Source organism: Pieris brassicae, chromosome 3 (genome assembly GCF_905147105.1).
Source record: "Pieris brassicae chromosome 3, ilPieBrab1.1, whole genome shotgun sequence".
Lineage (NCBI taxonomy): Eukaryota > Metazoa > Arthropoda > Insecta > Lepidoptera > Pieridae > Pieris > Pieris brassicae.
The window spans coordinates 9,522,748-9,545,214 of record NC_059667.1 but is presented as its reverse complement, the minus strand read 5'-3'; the positions used below and the strand labels follow the sequence as shown (position 1 = coordinate 9,545,214).

The window sequence follows — 22,467 nt, the reverse complement described above, 5'->3', positions numbered from 1 at the left end:
GTACTAATAATAGACTATCTCGCTCTTTCAAAGACAAATAAGATTTTTCATTCCACTTACACAATTCACAAATGGAGGTGCCACTCTGAACGAAGTGTTTGCCTTTGTTTACGTGTCGAACGAATTCATTGAAGCGAGTGACCAAATTGCCATATTTTATGGCATATTTGTGCAATTTTTTACCAACGAATCAGTTAAAATATCAAAATCGCGAATATAGTTGGAAATGAGCTTAAACCAGGATGTCGGTTCGAGGGGAAGAGGTCGCGGTTGGCAGCAACCCGATAATCCTCCAAAGGAGTTGCGTCGTCCTAAAGCTGTACCTGATGAAACAAAAGGTACATAATTTGTGTTATAAAAAGAGGTCAAACTTTCTCTTGAGTCCTGATTACGCGCTTCGTTCGTTAACTTTATTCAAAACTTAGGTGAAAGTGTCTTGATGATTTTCATTACGATGACGTAGACATGGCATGACAGAAAGCGGCCGGTTGTGTGGCCAGTCATTTTGATTACTATTTTTGTAGTAATCACCAACCAACAAGATTTTAGGTTAGTACTTATCTGAATTAACATAAAATCCAATAAGCACTATGTATTGCGTTCCAGTAGAAGCTCCGAAATCAACTCTATCTGCAGAGGCAAAGGAATGGTATCCTCCAAACTATGTACCCCAAGCACCTGCAAGCTACACACCAGATGATAGCCAGTATAGAGTGCAAAAGTTTTCAGTGCAGAATCGACTCCGCCAAGCACAAGACCAGAACCCATACAACTTGAATGAAATGTCGCAATATTTAGATGAAGCAGAGAATATGGACTTAAGGGTATGTTTAACACCATTCCTAAGTTTTGCCAATGATTGCAACAGTTTATTGATGTCTTATTCAGAAATGTCTCTGTGAACGCTTTGACTTTAAAAAAATTCTATAGGTCTACAATTTTGATGAAAGCCTGTATCATTATTTCAAATAGAGGCAGTATGAAAATGATTATGTAGAAAATTTCCTTCTTAGGTAGGATTATATTAATTGTACTTGATTAATTTGCATAGTAAATACAGTAGTGTTGAGTAAAACTTAATTCATATAAGATTGCAAACTACTGTCTTATTAATTGCCACATTACACAAATAAGATCCAGCTTATGAGTATACAGACTTTGTAATATATAAAATACATTTTGTTTATAATAACATTATTTCTAGGAGCACATTGGTTACCTAATCACCGTAATGTGTGAGATAACATTTGACCCTGGTAAATTTGACATTCTCTGCGGCTCCATAGTGGACATGTTTGCGTCCACATTACATAATGCTGCTTACACAAGGGCCCTTGTTGAAGCTATTGTGAATCAGGTAATATTCTGGTAATGTTTGTTAAATCTTTGAAACCATTAACATGGTTAAAGTTAAAAATCGAAAGATTTTAAGACCATCTTCTCATAACTTTGTAAGTAACATATGTGGTATACAAATAGATTCACACAAAAATTTTGGTAAAACAAAAATTTATTTATATTGATAAGCACTTTTAAGGCCATAAAAATTACCAATAAGTCCAGACATATGTGCCCATGGCCATGGTTAATTTAAAGAGTTATACAATTCGTCAAAAAAATGCTACTTTTAATTCAAACACATCACAGACATTAAATGTTCAGGGTAAAAAAAAATAGTGTGTACCTCCTAAAATTGGAAATATAGTGTTAGAGTTGTCAAAAAAATTGTGCTTACAATTTTTTAAACCCTACATACATTTTAAATGTGATTAATATATGAAGATCTTCACAACATTTACTTGGAGCTAATAATATTAACTTGATTTTACTTAACCGAAATGTAATAGGCCAAAACAAATTTCAGCATCATTCTCTTTAATATAATTTTTTATTATAAGTATACTGTAAGTAATTCAAGATTTGTAGTTGTCTGTTCAAAATATTATTATGGTAGTTACACTAGTGGCTTTATATGCTGATCTATTTGTATTGAATTCAAGTAACTGTCCATTTTGTTTTAATATTAGTAAGGCTGCCAGCCGATTTGAGTCACTAATCACTTTGAGAGAAATTAATGTTGGTAATTGAGAGGTTTTCACTTTAAAGAATGTTTCCTCAAATGTGTGTTGTCACTCGACAATACTTGTGATAAAACCAGTTGTTAAAATCGTCTTAAGAGGCTTAATGTTAAATGTTAAGAGCAGTGTTGGCCTAGTGGCTTCAGCGTGCGACTCTCATCCCTGAGGTCGTAAGTTCGATCCCCGGCTGTGCAACAATGGATTTTCCTTCTATGTGCGCATTTAACATTAGCTCGAACGGTGAAGGAAAACATCGTGAGGAAACCGGCTTGCCTTAGACCCAAAAAGTCGACGGTGTGTGTCAGGCACAGAAGGCTGACCACCTATTTACCTATATAATTCACAAACGATCATGAAACACATAGAGAAATCTGAGGCCCAGACCTAAAAGGTTGTAGCGCCATTAATTTATTTTTTGTAATGTTAAATGTAGCCACACATGGAAACCTAGATAGATCATAAGCTAATTCTAACAGTCGCATACCTCCTCCATTGAAGTCGGTTATATCGTCATAATTAATATTCTATTAACAGTCAATCGCCGAGTCGAACTTCCGTTACAACGGCGCTCGACTATGTTCAATGTACGATTCGGTTGCTACACCAGAGGAATCGACCTTCCGAGCATGCCTTCTCGAGCGCTGTTCCACAGAAGAGAACAAGATTATCAGCGGAGTGGAAACCTCGGAGGAGAACATGCGGGGATTCGCCATGTTCCTGGCCGAGATTTATACACAGCTGGAAGATAGTCAGGTAAGCATTTCGTGCTAATTAGTTTTATATATTTCTTTTCTCAACTAATTTTTGGAGATATGATCTGATTAGGAAATCCCTTAGCATAAAACTTACTTACTAAATTGAAATACCTGGTGTTAGGTTGTAATGTCAATAAATGAATTAAGTGTTGTAATAATGATTTAAAATATCCAAATATTTCGAATTTCACACTATGACTGCAATTTAATATTGAGAAGAACAAAATCCTTCAAAATGTATAAAGAGGCTGAAAAATATGATGTTATTTGTGTTGTCAAACGGATACGGACGTGATCATGTTGCGTCAGCGTGTGTTGGAAATGCTGTTAACGTGATGGTGGAGCCTACAATCGTATCGTTTTTAGTTTTACATACTCTATGGTGTCTAGGCAATATATAACGTAATTGAAACTAATCAGTTTTTTCATGACTCTATGGGTAGGCCAGTAGCTTAATAAGCCAACTTCAACAACAACTTCAATTAACAGCCTAACTTTTTAACCAAATAGCGCCATTTAACTAACGGCCTGATAGCCGTAGAGTTCGTAACAACATGTAATAAACTGGCTAGTTTAGGCCATTCGTACGATAGAGTGACCGTATCCAGAAACAAAAGAGTTGTAACATCTGACATTTAAAATATTTCTTTAATAATTACATTGCTTGTCAGTCACAACTAAATGCACATTATTATTGTACTACACTTTTCCGCTGTACTTGTTGTTGTACATTAAACTTTGTAAAACACCATCAAAGTTGTGGTTTGCCGACGCCATATTGACAGTTTGAAAAGTTTCGTATCGAGAGTGGCAGAAAGTGGAACCAAATGTAAATTAACAGTCAACAGGCTAGGTGAGCATTAACGTCATCGATCCAAATCATTTGCCTAGCTGTTTGATCAAATGGCTAAATGTCTTTCAGGCCGCAATAAGAGCTCTTTAGTTAAGAGACTAGGCTGTTGATTGAACGACTGCGAGAAATTACACCAAGAACATTTGAAAAAAGTTACAATACAACCTGTGGAATGGTTCGAGACTTGGCGTGAACATTTTCTTGTTTTGGTCAAATAAACAAGTGAAATGTATTTCGTTCCTACGATTCAAATTTTATATACTCTTTTTTTCTATAAATATTTTTAGTTTAAATTAATTAACAATAACAATTATTCTAGTAGCGTATGACACTAAATATAATTGAAAAATTGCCATAAAGCATGAAGCATTCTGTAACTATAATAAGACATGGCATTTTTCCAATAGCAAGAGTACGAGAGGGTTTTGTACGCATTTTGTTTTTTTTTACATTGTGTAAAAATAGGTAAAGTTTATATGGCTTATTAGTTATAATATGCGCAAGTTGTATAGGGTTTAATAATATGTTTAAATTAAAATAATTATCGTTATTCTTAACGTAATAATAATTGATAAATAGAAAATTAAAATTCATTTAAAAAGTTTGGCTGTGTGGCAGTGTACCTTTATGCTGGCTGCGTTTCCTCGCTGTGTTGCGATACGTATTGGCGAGGAAAGCATCAGCTCTGGGGTCACCTGTACCACTAGGGGCAAACTTAAATCTCTTTAATCTGTAGAAAGTCGAAAACTTAACATGACTGAATTGCCCATACATAGGAAAATCTTTTGTTAACGAATGCTGTAACAGTATTACGTGAGCAGATTTACAGAAATATACCCCCCCCCCCTCTTGTCAGCAAAAGTAAGCAAAGCTCTGAAAAATAATAGTACATAAACGTATTGATTTTGTGTAGGAATCCTCGAAAATGCATTTCGTTTTCATGCATAGACAATGTGTAAAAAAGATGTTGACGTAAACACCAATCGAAAATCAACTCTTTCTCCTCCTTATATATTGCTTACGTAATACTTGAACGGCCCCTAGAATAGTGAAACTCAAATAATATATTCGCAAGATCATATACCCCATCAATCCCTAACATACCAAAACCTTACTAAAAATGCTAAACAGATCTATCTCAAACAATGTTTCAACACATTTTTAAAAAATCGTAAAATCCTTGTTGAACACGATTATTTCATAATTTCACATAAGATATAACATTAATAATTGTCTGGCGAGTTTCGAGTTTATTGAAATTTTTACAGGTTTTTTTAAAGATATAGGGGTCGGTAAATCTTTAACACTCAGTTCAGCAGATCACTCTTAGGACTACATTGACAACCCCCTACTTAACCATATTTATTTCCAGGGTGGACGAATTAAGACGTTAGGTGAAAGTCTCTGTAAGGTGTTGTTACATCTTTTGGACACGGACAAAGAGACGAATATCAAAGCTGTGTGCCAGTTATTGAAGGTATTTAATATATAGCTATGTTTTTTTTAACCCTTTTGTATATATTATGTATTCCATCTTTGGCTTGATTGATGATTATGTATTTATCAGATGAGCCTGATAACTGTATATGTACGAATAATAAATGGTATATACTATTATAATCATTAAGCGTCATTTAATACATTACAAATATGATGAATTTTTTTCTAAGGATCTCTTTAATTGAAACAGTGGCGCTACAACCTTTCTAGGTCTGGGCCTCAAATGTCGGTATCTGTTTGATGATCCTTTGTCAATCTAATAGACAAGTAGTTGATCAGCCTTCTCTGCATAACAGACGACGTCGACTTTTTGCGTTTGAGGCAAGGCTGTTTCCTCACGATGTTTTCCTTCACCGTTCGATCGAATGTTAATTGTGCACATAGATGAAAGTCCATTCCCATCCGGGATCCAGCCGGGGATTCAACCTACGACTTCCGGGATGAGAGTAGTACACTGAAGCCTCTTGGCCATCACTGCGGCCGCTTTCTATACTAGATCTAGAATCTAAAATTATTCCAGATTTTCGCAAACTTATAAATGTCAAAATTGGATCTGTCGAATTATGAGAAATGGGTTGAAATATCAATCTCTTGTAGTAAAAATTAGACTGAGTATAGAAAGCGGCCTTTATAGAACCTATATTATAGGCCTCCTCCTACTGGATATAGTATATTCTATATATTGTTTGGTCACTTGTGCAATTTTAAAAAATATCATTCAACTATTTCTGGTATACATTGCATTAAAAGACCTTATAATCTAACCTGTTTTACTACTAGGAATGTGTTTGATATGATATCAATTGAATTTAGTTAGCTTACAGTTCAATGCCTTATTATTATGAATTATTCATTGGATATTGTTGCTTCTATATTGAGAAAGTTTAATCTTTGACCGACTCGATACCGGTTAAAATGCTTTTTAAACTTTACTTATAGCCTTATTACGAAAATTGTATACAGGGGATCATGATTGTCCAGTTTTTTTTTTATGTAAACCACATTTTGTATTTTTAAATTGTCCAAAATAAAAGTTATATTGATTTTTGAAAACTTTTACAATTCTTACATTGTTATTAATATGGCCTGTTTTTCTAAAATAAAACGTTGATACATCAAGCAATGTATCAATGCAATTCACGAGAAATTAATTAATCTTGAAAATAATTTAAACGTTAAAAGTTTAGGTCTTGGTCTCAGATTTGATGTTTCATGATTATTTGTCAATCTAATAGGTATACTTATCTATTAGATCCGATCCGATTTCGCTCTTCACAGCGTCAATTTGAAAGAAAAGTTTTTTATATTTTTAAATGCTAATTCCATTATTATACTTTATAAAACTATGTTAAGCATTGTATGGGTTTGTTTACTAAGACATGTCGGTTAGGCATGATAACAGACCTGCGAGATAAGATCAAAATAAATTTGGCATTATGATTATAATTTTAATCGTTCAATAGCGTAATTTCGTCGCATCTATATTATCACTATTAACCAAATGTTACCTTCGTGTTATAGTATATATAAGCTTTTGTGGTGTATAAGCTAAGGTGGTCATTTAGTCTAAATGCATACAAAAATAGCTCACCTATTTGTGTATCAAATCACAATCCGAAATTCTATAATTTATATAAAATGATTTATATCGCCTATACGTTGTTGATAGGCTTTAATATGTCGTCAATAGTTATATTTTGTGTTATTTCTGGTCATGTCATTAATCTTGTGAAAGTTGGTTAGGTGGTTTGGCCATGTAGAGTGGATACATGAGATGCGGTCAACAATTAGGCATCCGTGGATGTTAAAATTGTGTTGGGTAGGCTCTACATAGCTGGACCAAATCCAGGAGGTACTAGAGAAGGGACAAGTTAAGCCCATAACTGACGAGCATACATGGTGAAGGGTATGAGAGTGGATGAAGCAAGAAAGGTGTGTTAGAACTGTAGCAAGTACAGAGCCGTAGTCTCTGCCTACGCCAAAAAGGCGTGATAATATAAAATTATATAATTTTTATTATTTATGAGTTGATTACATATACGCGCGATTGTATAAATTGAAAGAAGTACGTACTAAACATAAGAAGAATAAAGTGAAAAGTAAAAAAATAAGACGAAAAACAAAAGTTTTAGATGCCTTATTATATCCTAAAACAGAAATGGCAATGGGAGGAGCATACAGTAAGAGATAAAAGGTGGTTTTAAAGACAATTGATATGGAAAGGAGCAAGGATAAGAAGAAGAGGGCGACCTAAATAAGATGGATAGAAGAATCGAATGGAGAAAGAAAGCCACGAATAGAAATATTTGAAAAAAAAATTATATATCAAATCTAAATTGTATTTTCAACACTTGTAAAGATTGGAAATAAACTAGCATTATTAACATATACGCGTGCGTTGTTATAAATTTTTGAAGTGAAACTTCAAAAATCGGCGTTGGAAAGAAATTTACTGTCACATTTTTCCGTTACGTGCCATCTTTTTCTTTCATCTGATGCGAAGAGATTCGAAGCCATTAATAACGATAACGATGATAGTAATAAATCTATTACAATTAATGAATAATCTTAGTAGTAATAAGGTTAAATGTAATAATTGTATTATTTGTATACATGTCTATTATAATAAAAGCATTTAACTTTATTTAACCAATTTCTGTAAAGTTGCATAAAGTAGATCAATTTTCGAAAAAATAGGGTCATAAAGAAGTTTCACTTCTTACGTGTGTACACTAGTACACGCACACATTTATTTTGTTCTCATGTCTGATCCATATTTATATATCAGTTATCAGGCATAGCCCTGGACGCGGATTGTCCAGGGGGAATTAACGCGGCCTTCGAGCGTTTGAAGCGACGCGCGCAATTGCCCAGTGTACGAGGCGTGCTCGCTTTGCGCGCTACTCGGTGGGGATTGGCGGAAAATGATCCAACACCGCCTCTAGAAGATCCACGTAGGAGACTAAGTGAGTATTTATATAATTATTAGACTTGCAACGAATAGTATATTCGGCGAGGCCCCTGACCCAATAGCCGAATATTAGGTAAAAGTATTCGGCTGGATTTTAGCGCCAAAAACTTATGGATGTTTTCTTAAATATTAGTAATATATCACGTCATGACAATCCGTATACATGGTGGCAAGAAAGGAAAATTGAATTTGTTGATTGATTAAGTTATTTGTCGGCGACAGGAAGTAGTGTTTATTCAGAGCGCCTTTTCTCTAAAGCTGGGATGGTTTACGAGAAAAACAGATGTAAACTACTTCCTAAAAATGCAGAAAAGTTAGTCTTTCCGCACCATTACTTTCCCCTTCTAAATTTATGAAAATAATTCAAATGCATAGAAAAAATCTTAACTTGTTTAATACACAAAATGATTAAATTATGTACCTGTTTTATGTACCTATGACTACTTAAATGATTATAACAGATATGAAAATATGAATTTATACGTAATCAAACAATTTTAATTTTTCATTTTACCAATTATTTCTTTATGACAGAATATATTATTTAAGTATTCGGTATTTGGCCGAATAATATGTAGATATTCGGTATTCGGCCGAATATAATAAAAGCAGCCGAATAGGCCGTATACCGAATAGTAACCAAATATTCGTTGCAAGTCTAATAATTATGTATGTTTCTTTTTCTTTCGGGATGATTTCAATTAATATTCCACACGGTTTTATTTATTTATTAGTAATCTTACAGATAAGACATATCCATTATTATAAAAGAAAATACGTAGACAATACACAAAGCCTAAAAGATTAAATTGATAAACAAAATATATGGAACAGAAAACATAAGTACATATAGTAAACATAAGTAGATAGACAAAAAGAAAGCAAATAAAAGAAAACTGAAGTTTAACGACAATTAATATTTCATAGAAAAAACTAAATTGTTGCTGCCAAACAAGGCCTTCCCGCTTATTCAAATATTAATGCTCTTAAACATCACACATTAAAATGAGGACAATATAATATTTATATACTAGCGGACCCGACAGACGTTGTCCTGTACTTAACTATGAATATTAATTTCGAATTGGTATAATAAACAAAATAAATATTTCAGAAACAAGGTGTTTATTATTCAAATGCCTTGTGATATATAATATTCCCTCTTTGTTTTCATTATCGCGTATATTTTGTTTTGTAATTTTGTTGGTATTCCGACATATAACTGCCATGTGAAAAATAAGGAGTTTCAAGATGAATGCCACAAACAATTAGCGACTGTAATTATTTTATATGTATTCTATCAATATAATAACTCCGATCGAAGCATTTGTTTTAAACGATATTCATTTTTCTTACATCCTCTTTGACGATATTTGCAGCACGCAATCTGTCAATGTTATATCAAACGCCATAAGGTTGTGACGTGAAAAATGTTTGAATTGTAAAGGCGCCTATGCACTGAAAAATAAATTGCTATCGTAACAAAAGTGTTCTTAAATTTTCTGTTCCGCGCAATTTTTTTTTTTGATTTAGCGAAATCGGTCCAGCCGCGCGCGTGTGATGCCGTGACCAAGGGTCTTACAATGGAGTAGCCCTCAATATCGCAGTCCACGCCCGAGTTGTAATCGCGTTTAACTGAAATTTAATTATAAATATTGACATAAATCGAAAACCAATACTTATGAAGTAACAAATTCATAATTTTAAATGTAAATAAATTAGGAGCCAATCAAAATGAGTCTCTAGTTTCTATGTAATATATTTATGCAATAAAAAAATTCAACATAATTAAATGAAAAGGGGGGCAAATGGCGGCCTTATCGCTTTCGAGCGATCTCTTCCAGGCAACCACTGTGAGAAAAAAAATGTTATAAATTAGAATATATGTATACACCCTGTTAAAAAGACTTTGTTTCAGACGGCTTAATGACTCAGGAAGGCGGTTATCTGGCTGATGGGTACACCCTGACGCCGGAGGAATGCGCCTTCATGCAGAACAACCTGCCCAACAACAAGACGGCGGCATTGGAGGAAGACATACTGTGAGTATAATTTGATGTGTAACGAAACTGGAAGCTTACCCACGGACACTTACAGGCAGACAAGAATGCGTTGCCGGTCCTTTTAAAATATATCTGGTCTTCTGTAAGGTCCTAAATAGAATTGTTTGGGATTAACCGATAACTTCAATAGACACAGTGGTACTCCAAAAATGCATATATAACCAGAAAATCACGTGCTAACGCAAAGAAAATTGTTAGTCTATTAATGATTATTTGCGTGAAACGTTTAATGAATGTTAATTTGATAACGTCATAACATAATGATAAGTTATTTTATCACTACGAATAATTTATTATTTGTGACAAAATATGCGAGCCATAGATTATTATTGAAGGCCGTCAACATATCCGCACGCTGCTGTTGTTTAACCATCTACTTTATGATCTTTGTCTTAGGGAGAGTTCAAGTATTACGTAACAAATTTAATTTGGGGGGGGGGGGTCCCCTCTTGTAAAATGTTACGACGCGGGTTGGAGATTGAATTACGGTTTATTGTTAATATTATTTTCGACCTTCCCGTACTTTAAATCACATAATGGTAAGTTTTAGGTATAAATATTCACTGGGGGTCGTCACGAAACGTTTTCTGTCAAGAATCTCCAAAAATTGCGTGACGTAATACTTGAACGCTCCCTTATATAGTGTTTAGTCATTTGATTTTCACATAGTAATCTATATTTATACTACGCCTTCATTGCATTATCAAAAATCTGGTAATTTAAAAGATAGATAGGAATTATACAAAAAATATTTTTATTTCAGTGAGGAATTAGATGGTGACGGTTGGGGCACTGGAATGGACGCAGAAATGCGTGAAGGCTTCCTTGAGTTTCTTAAGCACTCGAACCAGATTAAGCGATAACCGACACACGCTTAACCGGATCAGACCATAGATTAAATCGACAAAAAAATACAAAATTCCTAAAAAGTCACAAAAAATATTTCGCTGTCATAGCACATAGCAACGGCAAATACAATAGCAATAAAGTAGGCTTATTGTACCTTTGTACGGAAGTGTATTGAATATTTTAAACAGTGTAGACGTCAAACGTCACCTTCTATGACATTTGACTCCGTTTTGAGATTTGTCAATCGGTGGCATTTGATGTTGACAGCTTCACCACATTTGAAAATCGAATTGTGTTTTTAAAATGTAATACACTTTTGGGCAGAGACTACGAAACTTATATGCGATATATACATTGCCTTACTAAAACAATTTTAACGGATTTTTTTATATGCATAATAGACCGTTAAAGTTGTTAACTGCATGTTAATGCTTTTAAACTGACCATAATTTAGTTTTGGTGATCCGGAGAGTTCGTTTGACTGTTGTAATTTTAATTTGTTTTACGTTTTTTGAAGTGACTAAATGTAAACAAGTATCTTTAGCGCAAATTTAAACTTTAGTAATGATTTTAATGAATTAGCAATAATAAAATCGATAATTTGACAAATGTCATGGTTTTTGTGTTGGCTTGTTTACATTTCGTCGTAAAATTATTTAGTGATCTCATTATTGTTCCATTTATTTTGTCTGACAATTGAATCACTGCTTAGAGCCGATTTTACGAATGCATTTTTAAAATTCGAACAATATGAGAGTGCTTTCAGAGTTGCCAGTAATAAAAATGAAACTTTTCAGTCGAAAGTTGTTTATTAAATACTTTACAGTATCTGCTGTACGTCTGTTAGTACTGTTTTTTTTTTAATCCACCAATGAAAATTTTAAATATACAAAGTCGAGAATCGTGCCATTCCGTAATTCGTGAGAAAAAATATCTTATCTACTTGATAAGAAATATATAAATGGCTTAATTTATGCATAATGGGAAAAAATTGTTATCATCCACAGTTAAATATTTCACACAAATATTGTACGAAATGTTAGAAAATTGGGAAAAGTCAAACTTCCTGCTCGCAAGTGACCAGATTCATAATCTATGGAAATTCATAGACCTTAGATATTTTATAAAAATGAACATTTATTGAAAGAAGTGTTGGGTGAAGAACTGCTCACACTAGACCCGTGGCATAATCTATGATAATATCAACGAACGTGTGCAAATAAAATCTATTTAAATACATTATGCGGTAGCACACTTAACAATATTAAATGAAATTTGCGCTGTCATATCGCATTAAAAAGCTTCTACAGCATTTCTATTTAGGAGTGTGATTGTTCATTTCTGGGTTAGATGGAATTGGTATTATGAAATATTTTTGTATAATATAGTCAGCCCGTCTATGCCTGATAAAGTGCAGAATTTTTGGGACGAAACCAAAAAAATACAAATACCCTCTTATATTTCTCGTTCTAATTTCATGTGTGGTTAGTGAAATTTCCGTCAGTTTTGACAGTAGACTTGTGTTTATCTTCTATTTAAATAACGAATGATTCACGGTTTGGTTCCCAAACATTCTGCACTTCTAACTCTTTATAATTAATGGCATTTTCTCACGTACCCTTCCGTGAAAACATTTACAATTATGATACACATAATTTATTTTAAACAATTAGGCAGATGTTTATAATATTCCATTGTATTTGTGTTGCAGTGATATTATGAATGTTATAAGAATAAATGGATATTTTAATAAAAGTCATTTAAATAATTGATGTTTTATTTCAAAATACACTATTGGGAGGAAAAAGTTGATAACTATATTATATGGAGTTAATATTAGGTCCTTACATATGAAATTGGCGTATTTCGTACTGGCCACTTTAATCACGATGTTCTCCTCTTTGGTAAGGAATTCCAAATTCAAATTTGTACAGCTATTTACTCATGTATTTGTGCTTCGATAACCGTCATTCATTTGTTTTTTTCTGTTTGCGTCACTCATTTTACAAAATGGATAACTTAAAGTATCGCATTATTTACGAGTACGAGTTTGTTTTGGTTCCAACGTTTTCGTTCTGGAAATTTCGACCTGCAGAACAAGCCCCGTGGACGGCCCAAGTTGATAATGAAGTATTGAAGGCTATTGTGGAAGCGGATCCATCGCAAACCACGTCCGAGTTAGCTGCAGGCTGCGGTGTTAGTGATAAAACTGTTTTAATTCACTTGAAGCAAATTGGGAATATTAAAAAGCTTGAAAGGTGGGTACCTCACGAATTGACTGAAGCAAACCGGCAAACGCGCGTCGACTGCTGCGTTACATTACTGAACCGGCACAATAATGAAGGTATTTTAAACCTGTGATGAAAAATGGATTGTTTACGATAATCGGAGGCGCTCAGCGCAATGGTTGGATCCTGGCCAGCCAGCCAAATCCTGCCTCAAGCGAAAATTAACCCCAAAAAAGTTACTTGTAAGCGTTTGGTGGACTAGTGCCAGTATTGTTCATTGCAGTTTTCTCAAATCTGGCCAGACTATTACGGCTGATGTCTTTTGTCAGCAATTGCAAACCATGATGGAAAAGCTAGCGGCTAAACAATCTAGGCTGGTCAATCGCTCCACGCCACTGCTACTTCACGACAACGCTAGACCACACACTGCACAACAGACGGCTACCAAATTAGAAGAGCTTTAATTGGAATGTCTAAGACATCCTCCGTACTCCTCAGACCTTGCTCCAACAGATTACCATTTTTTTCGAAATCTGGACAACTTCTTGCAAGGGAAAAAATTTAACTCTGATGGGGCAGTCCAAATCGCCTTCACAGATTTTATTGATTCCCGTCCGACTGGTTTTTTTTAGTAAAGGGATCAATGAGATGGCAAAAGTGCAAGTGCATTTGTTCCTCCCATACAAAACGCCAATTTCATATGTAAGGACCTAATATTAATACTACAATTTTAGAAGTGAAACTTCTTTATCGGCGTTGGAAAAAAAAGAGAGTCGGAGCCATTAATAACAAAAATATATAATAACGATAATTAATGAAATTCTGTGATAATCTTAGTAGTAATAAGGTAAAATGAAATAATTGTATTATTTGTATGCATTTCTATAATAATAAAAGCCTTTTGTTAAACTTTATAACCAATTTCTGTAAAGTTGCATATAGTAGATCATTTTTCGAAAAATAAGTACACTAGTACAAGCACATATTTTTTTGACTGTAGTTTATCATAAGTGACAATTATTACACACTAACTTTTGCTTAAAATATTTGTCAGACATATTGTTGTTATTAAAGCAAAATGGAAAATAGCTCTACAATTAAAATTGTTAAAAACATTAAGGCCATTAAAATACTTTTTATACTGACGTGGGCAATACAGTTCCCTTTTATACAATACGGGGCTAATCTCAATACGATGACGTGTTACTATGAATCTTGTTCATTTCGTCTTAGTACTGACACTTTTCTTAGCCAGTATATTCTTAGATAGCTAGACGAGGGTCTTCCCTTTAGGTGGCGCACAGCTGCCTCCACATTGGTGACACCTCGACTGATTTTAGTGCACTTCTGCATCATCTTTGGCAATTACCATGGAGAATGTTCAGAGGAATTGTTCGGATTAATACCTGCTACGTTTCATCGGACGTCGAGGCAGAATACGGAATTCCACCAACGACCATCGTTTCAGAACTGAGCCTTTTTTAAGGTAATCTTGGCCACTCACAACCACTATGTGGAACCAGTTTCCCACTGAAGTATTTCCGAACCAATTCGACTTAAAGTCCTTCTAGAATATGCGTACCAAATCTGAAAACGCCGGCAATGCACTCGTGAGCCCTCCGGCATTGAGTGTCCATGGGCGACGGTATCACTTAACATCAGAGGTGCCTCCTGCCCGTTGTCCCCTGTTCAATTTAAAAATAAAACTTCAATTTAAAAAAGGATTTTGTGATTTATTACCAAAACACAACAATGAACGTGTAACAATTTTTACATACAAAACAATTAGAAAAGATTTTATTACGTATACAAAAAAACACGAGTTTTATTAAATGACTCGAATTTAGTTATCTGGCAACACCTTATACGGGTTAAGAATGCCATTAGGATCCATACATTGCTTTAATTCCCTCATAAGTTGCAATGCCGTTTCATCTTTGCTGTAATGTATAAATTGTGGTTTACGGAAACCAACACCATGTTCAGCACTAATAGATCCCTTGACCTTGGCTACTTCCTCGAATATGTAGGGTTCCAGCATGTCACAGATTTCTTTTGAATATTCTGGAGTTGAGACATTTATATGAATGTTGCCATCACCTAAAACGTTACTAGATTTCCAAATAAAATTCGTCGTCGTCGTTAAGAATTATATTAAATATTCATACTCAGGTAAAGACTTCAGAAAAAAACCAGTGGCACTACAATTTTTTTTAGGTCTAGGCCTCAGATTTCTGTATCTGTTCATGAAAATTTGTTATAAATAATAGCCTCCTGTGCCTGACAGGCCGTCGACGTTTTCGGTCTAATGCAAGCCGGTTTCCTCACGATGATTTCCTTCACCGTTCGAGCAAATGTTAAATGCGCACATAGAAATAAAGTCCATTAGTGCATAGCCGGGGAACGAACCTACGACCTTAGGGGCCAACACTGCGAACTGTGACAACTTTTAATGTTTTTGCGGATTATCTTCATCTATGTATCCACTATCTACGCGTGTGTATGTAATTAAACTCCGTCTAAACAGCTGGACCGGTTTTCGTAAAATTTTGGTGTGTTTTCAAATTTAGAGAATTTTTGTGTATTTAGACGTGTGTACAGGACGTCTATATATAATTCTGCTAGTATATATATAAATAGTTTGCATCAAACCACATACCAATGTGCCCATAGCCGTACACTCGCGTGATCTTATTACCCATGCGCTTGCGCAGTAATAACACGATATCGTAGTAGTTCTTTAGCGGGATAGAAATGTCGTATTTGAACACGTAACCATCAAGTAAACCCGCGCCAGGTATGCTTTCTCTAATGTTCCATATATTCTAAAACATTTGTTATGTCAGTTAGATTATATATTTACGTTAATAAAAATCTTGCATTTATAAATTATATATATCGTTGATTATCGAGCAACTTACAATTTTTAATTACTTTAAAAAATATGAAATGACAATACAGAATGTCAAGAGGCCGCTTTAAAAAACAAAAACAAGCCCCTGTGGACAAATAATGGCGAAGTGAACCACTCTAAGGATGGAATCACAGTTTCTTCTAAATGATACGCAGACGAGATCTTATTTAAAATACAATTAAAAAAGGACGTGTCAATTGTCATTATTTGTTTTTTCTAAGTGAAAAAAATAGAAATGCGTGACCATCATAAACGAATTTCTTTTTTTTCAACGCCAATACTGGCCGTAACTTTGATTAAAAAAGAAATAATGACAATAGACACGTTGATATTTCATTCGTTAATTTACTTTAATCAAAATTTGGTTAACGTATCACTCGTAATTGCGATTCCACTCTCACTTGGAGTCAGCGCTTTCTTCTATGTACAATTTATACCGTATGTTTTATCAAATAAATAAACTTTTGTAAATAGAACATTTTTACTAAATTAAAGTGATCTAAGTCTATATATGATCTAGTGATTAAGTAGATTTGAATACCTAATATATTTTTTAGTAACCACTTTTGTACCTACCTTCATTTTCGCGGGTTCCGAAGTAATAGTCCCGTCTACAATTTTACCGCTTTCCATTTCTTTAGATAAAAATCGATTCAATTTCTCGTCATCATGATTTTCATCACTACCACTTGTTTCTATAAGCACATAGAATGGGTAATCTTCTAAAGGATTCCTGGAATAAAAAAAGCATGGAATATTATGGTTAAGAGAGAATCAAGATGTCTAGGGGCGTCTTAGAGGGTACTTTAAACGCATGTTTCTATAGTTTATATTAATATTGGAATCCAACCAACAAACTACACAAATAGTTACTCTAAGCGTGAGTTATGTTCGGTGGCGGTTGTTGTATGGATATGTTCAAATATATTTCAATGAAACACTTTGTTTGAAGCTGGGTGTCAACTAGCTTTAATTGTTTAAAACGTGATCTTATAACTAACACAAAATTAGGGTTAGTGGGGTTGCGATGCTGGAATGACAAAAAACTAACTTGACTTATTGAAGAGTTCGTAAAGTGACAGTTAAATACAGTAGGCCTTTTTGAACATTATCGGAAACGAATTAAAACTTATTATCGCTATTAGAAATTACAGAATCAACAGAAATGTCAAGTCTAGAGTCAATGAATAAATGTCTATAAAAACGTATTACTATGTACAAAAAATAGAATAATTTAAAAACATTTTTACATCTAAAAGAAATGGAAGCTAAAAATATTATATCATTCGTTTAAAGCCGATAAACTCCTGCATACAATACGACAATATTTACGTCGTCATGCTGATAATACTATCACATAACAGATAAATACCTACGACATAATATATTTAACAATTATTTAAATATGCTTAGTACTTACGAAACTTTACAATTTTCCACAGTCGAACTGATTGCCTCGTTGTCCGCCATTTCGAACGCAGACAATATCTCACCAAGGGATTCCTTTGCGCTTTTATATAACTCCAATACATCTTCAAAGGAGTTGACACCTGAATACATAGAAATTTGAGGGTGCACAGTGGATTTACCAGCAGGCTGAGTAGGCTGGAGCCAAGGCCGGAAGATGTTTGGGGCGGCATTTGGGAACCAAATTGTTTTTTGTTACTTCATAAGAATTAAAAAGCATGCATGACCGTTTTTTGATACAGATAGAACAACAACAACAACAATCTGTCAACAACGTCAACAACAAATGTCTGCAACAATTTGCCGATGACGAGTAGCAAACTTCCATATTCTAGAGTAAAACAGCTAGTGCGCCCCCAAAGTAATCACGTCTGCTTACACTTTATATGAGTGAAAAGAGCGAAATTCCACAAAATATATTTCCCTATTCTCTCTTTTCACCCTATTTCACCCAATTCAATGAAATTCAATAAAATTGTTGGATTGTAGAGGCAAGGGCTAACGTCACAGTCTATAAAATAGCCTTGAAAATGTGTTGCACCGAGCGTGCACCACTGTGAACCAATGGACTCTTCCATGTGCGCATTTAAAACTTTCTAGATCGAAAAAGAAAAAAAATGAACATTTTTAATACTACATTTTTCGTAACTTGTAACTTTGTAAGGTCGGGTGATGCGTGACATGGGTGTGAGGGAGACGCAAATATGTGTATCGAGTTATTATTGCCGTGTTTCTTTCTCTCTCAGCCTAGCGCTAATTTTTACTCTGTGGCGACATAACTTTAAATCTCAACCAAAAACGAGTTACGTTAACGGAGCGAAATTTAATGTATATATTGTATCACCAATGTAAAATATATAAACTTACCAAAGTATCCAAGGGATACGGCCTTAGGTACCGCTGGGCAGTGAACAGCTACCTTCGTGACCACACCAAGAGTGCCTTCAGAACCTATGAATAGGTGCTTCAAGTGGTACCCCGTGTTATCTTTCTTCAGGGTCCGTAGACAATCTATTACTGTACCATCTGCTTTTACCTGAAGTGAATATATTCAGTTATACACACAAAACACACCGCAATATAGGCTTTTTATGTATATCAAAAAGATTTATTTAAAGTAAAGTTAAAGAAAAAATACTACGTTGTTATTAGTAGCTTCCGGTAACGAACTTGTGGGCTTTCTTCCAATGTGAGTCTCCATGGGCGCCGGTATCAGCAGTTCTACTGCCTGTTACTACTATATATATAAAAAAAACTTTTTTCGTATAAAATATACGTGTTTTTTTTTCAAAATTGCTTTAACTGTAGTATGAGGAAAAACACTCTTAGAGATCCAAAAGTAAAATTGGTGCAATTGCTTTATTTGTATAACAATAATAACGCTAAAGCATAATTTAATATGAAAAAGACTATTAAATTTCTAAATCTTAAGTATTCTACGATTTCACGTTGACATGAGCTATCATAAAAAATACCTAAAACAACGTACAGCTTCGATTCCCAGTATGGAACCATGTAGATTCCCATATCTCAACAATCGTAAGCCACCAGCGTTTGTGCTCACATTTCCCCCGATATGACATGACCCCTTGGCTCCAAGGTCGAGTGGCATTACTAAATTGCGGTCACGAACATAATTGTCTAGATTCTCTAAGATACACCCGGCTTCACATACAAGTGCACCTAGAAGCATTAATTTCGAATAGAGTAGCAGCTCTCATCCCCGAAATCCCCGGTTATGAACTGATGGACTTCCTTTCCATTTAACACTCGCTCGTGGTAAAGGAAAATATCGTGAGGAAACCGGAATGCCTTAGACTGAAACTGTCGACGGCGTGTAGTTCCAGAGGGCTGATCATCTTGCTTTTTGAAATAACCGGGCTTTCTATATCGAAAATTATCGTGTTTATGGTAAAGTATATTTCAATATATATTCAGGCAATTTTTTATTGTCTATTATATAGCGAGTCAGAAGGAATGAAACGCGTGTTGGTGTATTTCTGACTGCAGGTTACAACAAACCTTAGTATTATTTATACATATGTATAATGTATAAATAATACTATACTGTACGTGTGTATGTCACTGAACTCCTCTTTAATGGCTGGACCGATTTGAATGATTTTTTGTATGCGTTTTGGGTGGCACTCTAGATGGTATAGATTCTCAAATCAGACTGGCAGATGGCGCTGCATTGAGTATCTCATACTTTGTTTAAAATCCTAATCGCTTGAAATATCATGCAGGGCAACGTCTGTGTGTCCGCTAGTATATATATATACAATGACGCCACAAATAAGAACGTATATGTACGTTTTTATGTAAAATAATCATTGTTTTTATCCACTATCACAGTAAAAAAATTGTGATAAAGAAGACCCAGTCCAGAGTCTAGGAGGGTCTTGTGACCACAATTACCTTTCCGTTAAATGCAAAATATTAGCTTATCAGACCACTTCTTACAAAGAAAAATTTATTTTCCATCACGATAGAAATTCAATATTAATACTTGTCTACAAAAAAATATTTACTGTTAAGTGTTCATGTTTTTTGTATTTTTCTTACCGGATATTTCATCTAAACTTATGATTTTGTTCATAGAGCTGAGATTTAAAATAATTTCATCAAAAACGGGCACAGAGCCTCCCACGAGGCCCGTGTTCCCGCCTTGGGGACACACAGCTAACTTCCTGTCATTGCAGTAAGACAGAATTTGTGAAACTTCCTCTGTTGTTTTTGGTTTTAGTACGACTTTCGACTGGCCTACAAAAAATAGTATACTGTTTTAATATAAACAACGTTGAGTCTATAAAATAAATCTTATTATAACATATATACAAATTCAGGTATCTAATAAAACAATTTAAGTACATATCAGGATGGGTTTTTTTTAAATGTGGACTGGACTTGAGGACTTGGATAAAATGTAGAGGGTGTCATGCCCATTAGCCTGTCTAATATTCTTATGGCCTTTATCATGATAGAATTCAGTTCATTAATATTATATTATCATAATTTTTAATATTAATAAAATTAATCATACACTTTAGAAACTTTAATTATAGGTTTATAAATAGGGTAAATTATTAGGAAATGGTTAATGAAACACAGTAAGGAAATTTTGAAAACAGAAATTCGAAATCCAAATAAGTTTAGTAAATTTTCGAACCCCAAATTTCGTCGTTTTAGCGTATCAAGGCATACCCATGTATTATCCGCATGTCATAAACAGCGTTGACTACCGGATTCATTTACGAAGAAATTAATTCTTAACCCTCCCTACGTGGCACGCGTCGTGATTATTCCACAGTCCATACAGCTACTCTTCTTATGAGACTTTAAACACGTTCATGGGATGACACGATGTAATGGTCATGGACTCTTTTATGCATATTACTTAGCTGGTTGTTCCCGTATTTTACAAGCTTACCTCGACAATTTTTTATCCAATCAATGTTGAACGGTAATACGTCAGACTCCTCAGTCAAAACACGATCATTACTAAGTAAAGATTTGAAATAATTTATATCTGGTGCTTCGATAGCACCGTAATTCTTTCGTTTAATATTGTATTTTTCCTGAAAATTATCAATAAAATGTAGCTAAATTATATTGATGATAATTACATTTATATATACAAATTATAGCGTTCTGTTTCTATTTGAACACTTTGTGTAAATTTCTAAAAAGATACATAGCTAAGCAACTTGTAATATTTCTTGCGGTGTAAACCAAGACATTTGGTTCCGTTGTACACACGTCTTTAAGTCCTATATTGCAAGGGAAAACAAAACATTGTTTGCCGGTATTGAATCCACGTCTTTTACGACGACACAACACGAGATTATTAAATAACTAGTAAAATATATTAAACGAAAGTTAAAAGTCAGTTAGAGTCGCTGGAAAGTTGGCTGAAAACGATGTGATTAGATGCTGATACTCGAAGATAGTAGATATTATAATTTCCACAAAAAGAGAAATATTAATCAAATGTAACAGTATATCAGAAATAGCAGAATAGTTGACCTTATTCACGTCGCACACCAAACTCAAAGATATTGTGATAAGAAAATAAAGTAAAAAAGAGAATCGTTAGCTTACCGAAGATAAGCGAGGTAGTGCACTAGTAGAGTATTTAGCGTAATTAACTTTGTTAATTTTACACAAATTAATAACAACCAGATCAGATATAGATCGAATCATCGCGTTAACATTAGGTGGATTAAAAAAAATATAAAAATAACCAAACAAAATATAAATCTGATCAAGTTAAAAATCTAGAACACTTCTATAATAACATGTTTCTATGTTCTGACACAATTTCGCAATGCGCATTACGCTGGTCTCCGTCGGTATGAATTTTATTATATCCTATACATATATGTATTATGTACTCTATAACGTCATAGATTACATATGTATAGGATATAGAGTCAACACTTGACATTGTTGCACACTAGCGCTATCTGGAGATCTTTGTTCTAACTAATATGCAATAATTTCAAATTACCATTAACAATTTTGATAAACTCGACGACCGTGCGACATTTAGCACACACAGTAACTAGTAACTATTATTTTATTTCTTTTACTGCTAGTCCGATACTAGCCCACAGACGTATCAGTAATTAGATAATACAACCGTCTCCCTAGAATAGCGTGTATAAGTACCCGCGGAATATTATATTTTCAAAATGATGATAATTGAAATTTGTTAACAAACTGAAATAACAATGACGAACAAAATCAAATAACATAATATATTAAAATACAACCACATTACTATAGC

The 22,467-nt window shown here is 34.1% G+C and overlaps 2 protein-coding genes across 4 annotated transcripts; one reads left to right on the top strand and one right to left on the bottom strand.

Annotated features, from left to right (window-relative positions):
* Positions 1-65: 65 nt before the first annotated feature.
* Positions 66-12,837, top strand: LOC123706726 (polyadenylate-binding protein-interacting protein 1). 2 transcript variants are annotated; one of them, XM_045656098.1, is made up of 8 exons: positions 66-338; positions 610-824; positions 1,205-1,357; positions 2,613-2,831; positions 5,059-5,163; positions 7,975-8,152; positions 10,076-10,199; positions 10,984-12,837. In XM_045656098.1, exons 1-8 carry the CDS (start codon positions 227-229, stop codon positions 11,081-11,083), a joined length of 1,206 nt encoding a protein of 401 aa, XP_045512054.1. In that variant the 5' UTR covers positions 66-226; the 3' UTR covers positions 11,084-12,837. The 2 variants fall into 2 exon arrangements, with proteins under 2 accessions (XP_045512054.1, XP_045512053.1); XM_045656097.1 differs by having other exon boundaries at positions 607-824.
* A 2,178-nt stretch (positions 12,838-15,015) lies between these two features.
* LOC123707363 (D-2-hydroxyglutarate dehydrogenase, mitochondrial) lies at positions 15,016-22,042 on the bottom strand. 2 transcript variants are annotated; one of them, XM_045657366.1, is made up of 9 exons: positions 21,780-22,042; positions 21,109-21,256; positions 20,244-20,441; positions 19,168-19,361; positions 18,546-18,714; positions 17,632-17,761; positions 16,788-16,944; positions 15,957-16,122; positions 15,016-15,361 (listed from the first exon to the last, which is right to left on the bottom strand). In XM_045657366.1, exons 1-9 carry the CDS (start codon positions 21,879-21,881, stop codon positions 15,141-15,143), a joined length of 1,485 nt encoding a protein of 494 aa, XP_045513322.1. In that variant the 5' UTR covers positions 21,882-22,042; the 3' UTR covers positions 15,016-15,140. The 2 variants fall into 2 exon arrangements, with proteins under 2 accessions (XP_045513322.1, XP_045513321.1); XM_045657365.1 differs by having other exon boundaries at positions 15,016-15,397; positions 21,780-22,041.
* Between the last annotated feature and the right edge of the window lie 425 nt (positions 22,043-22,467).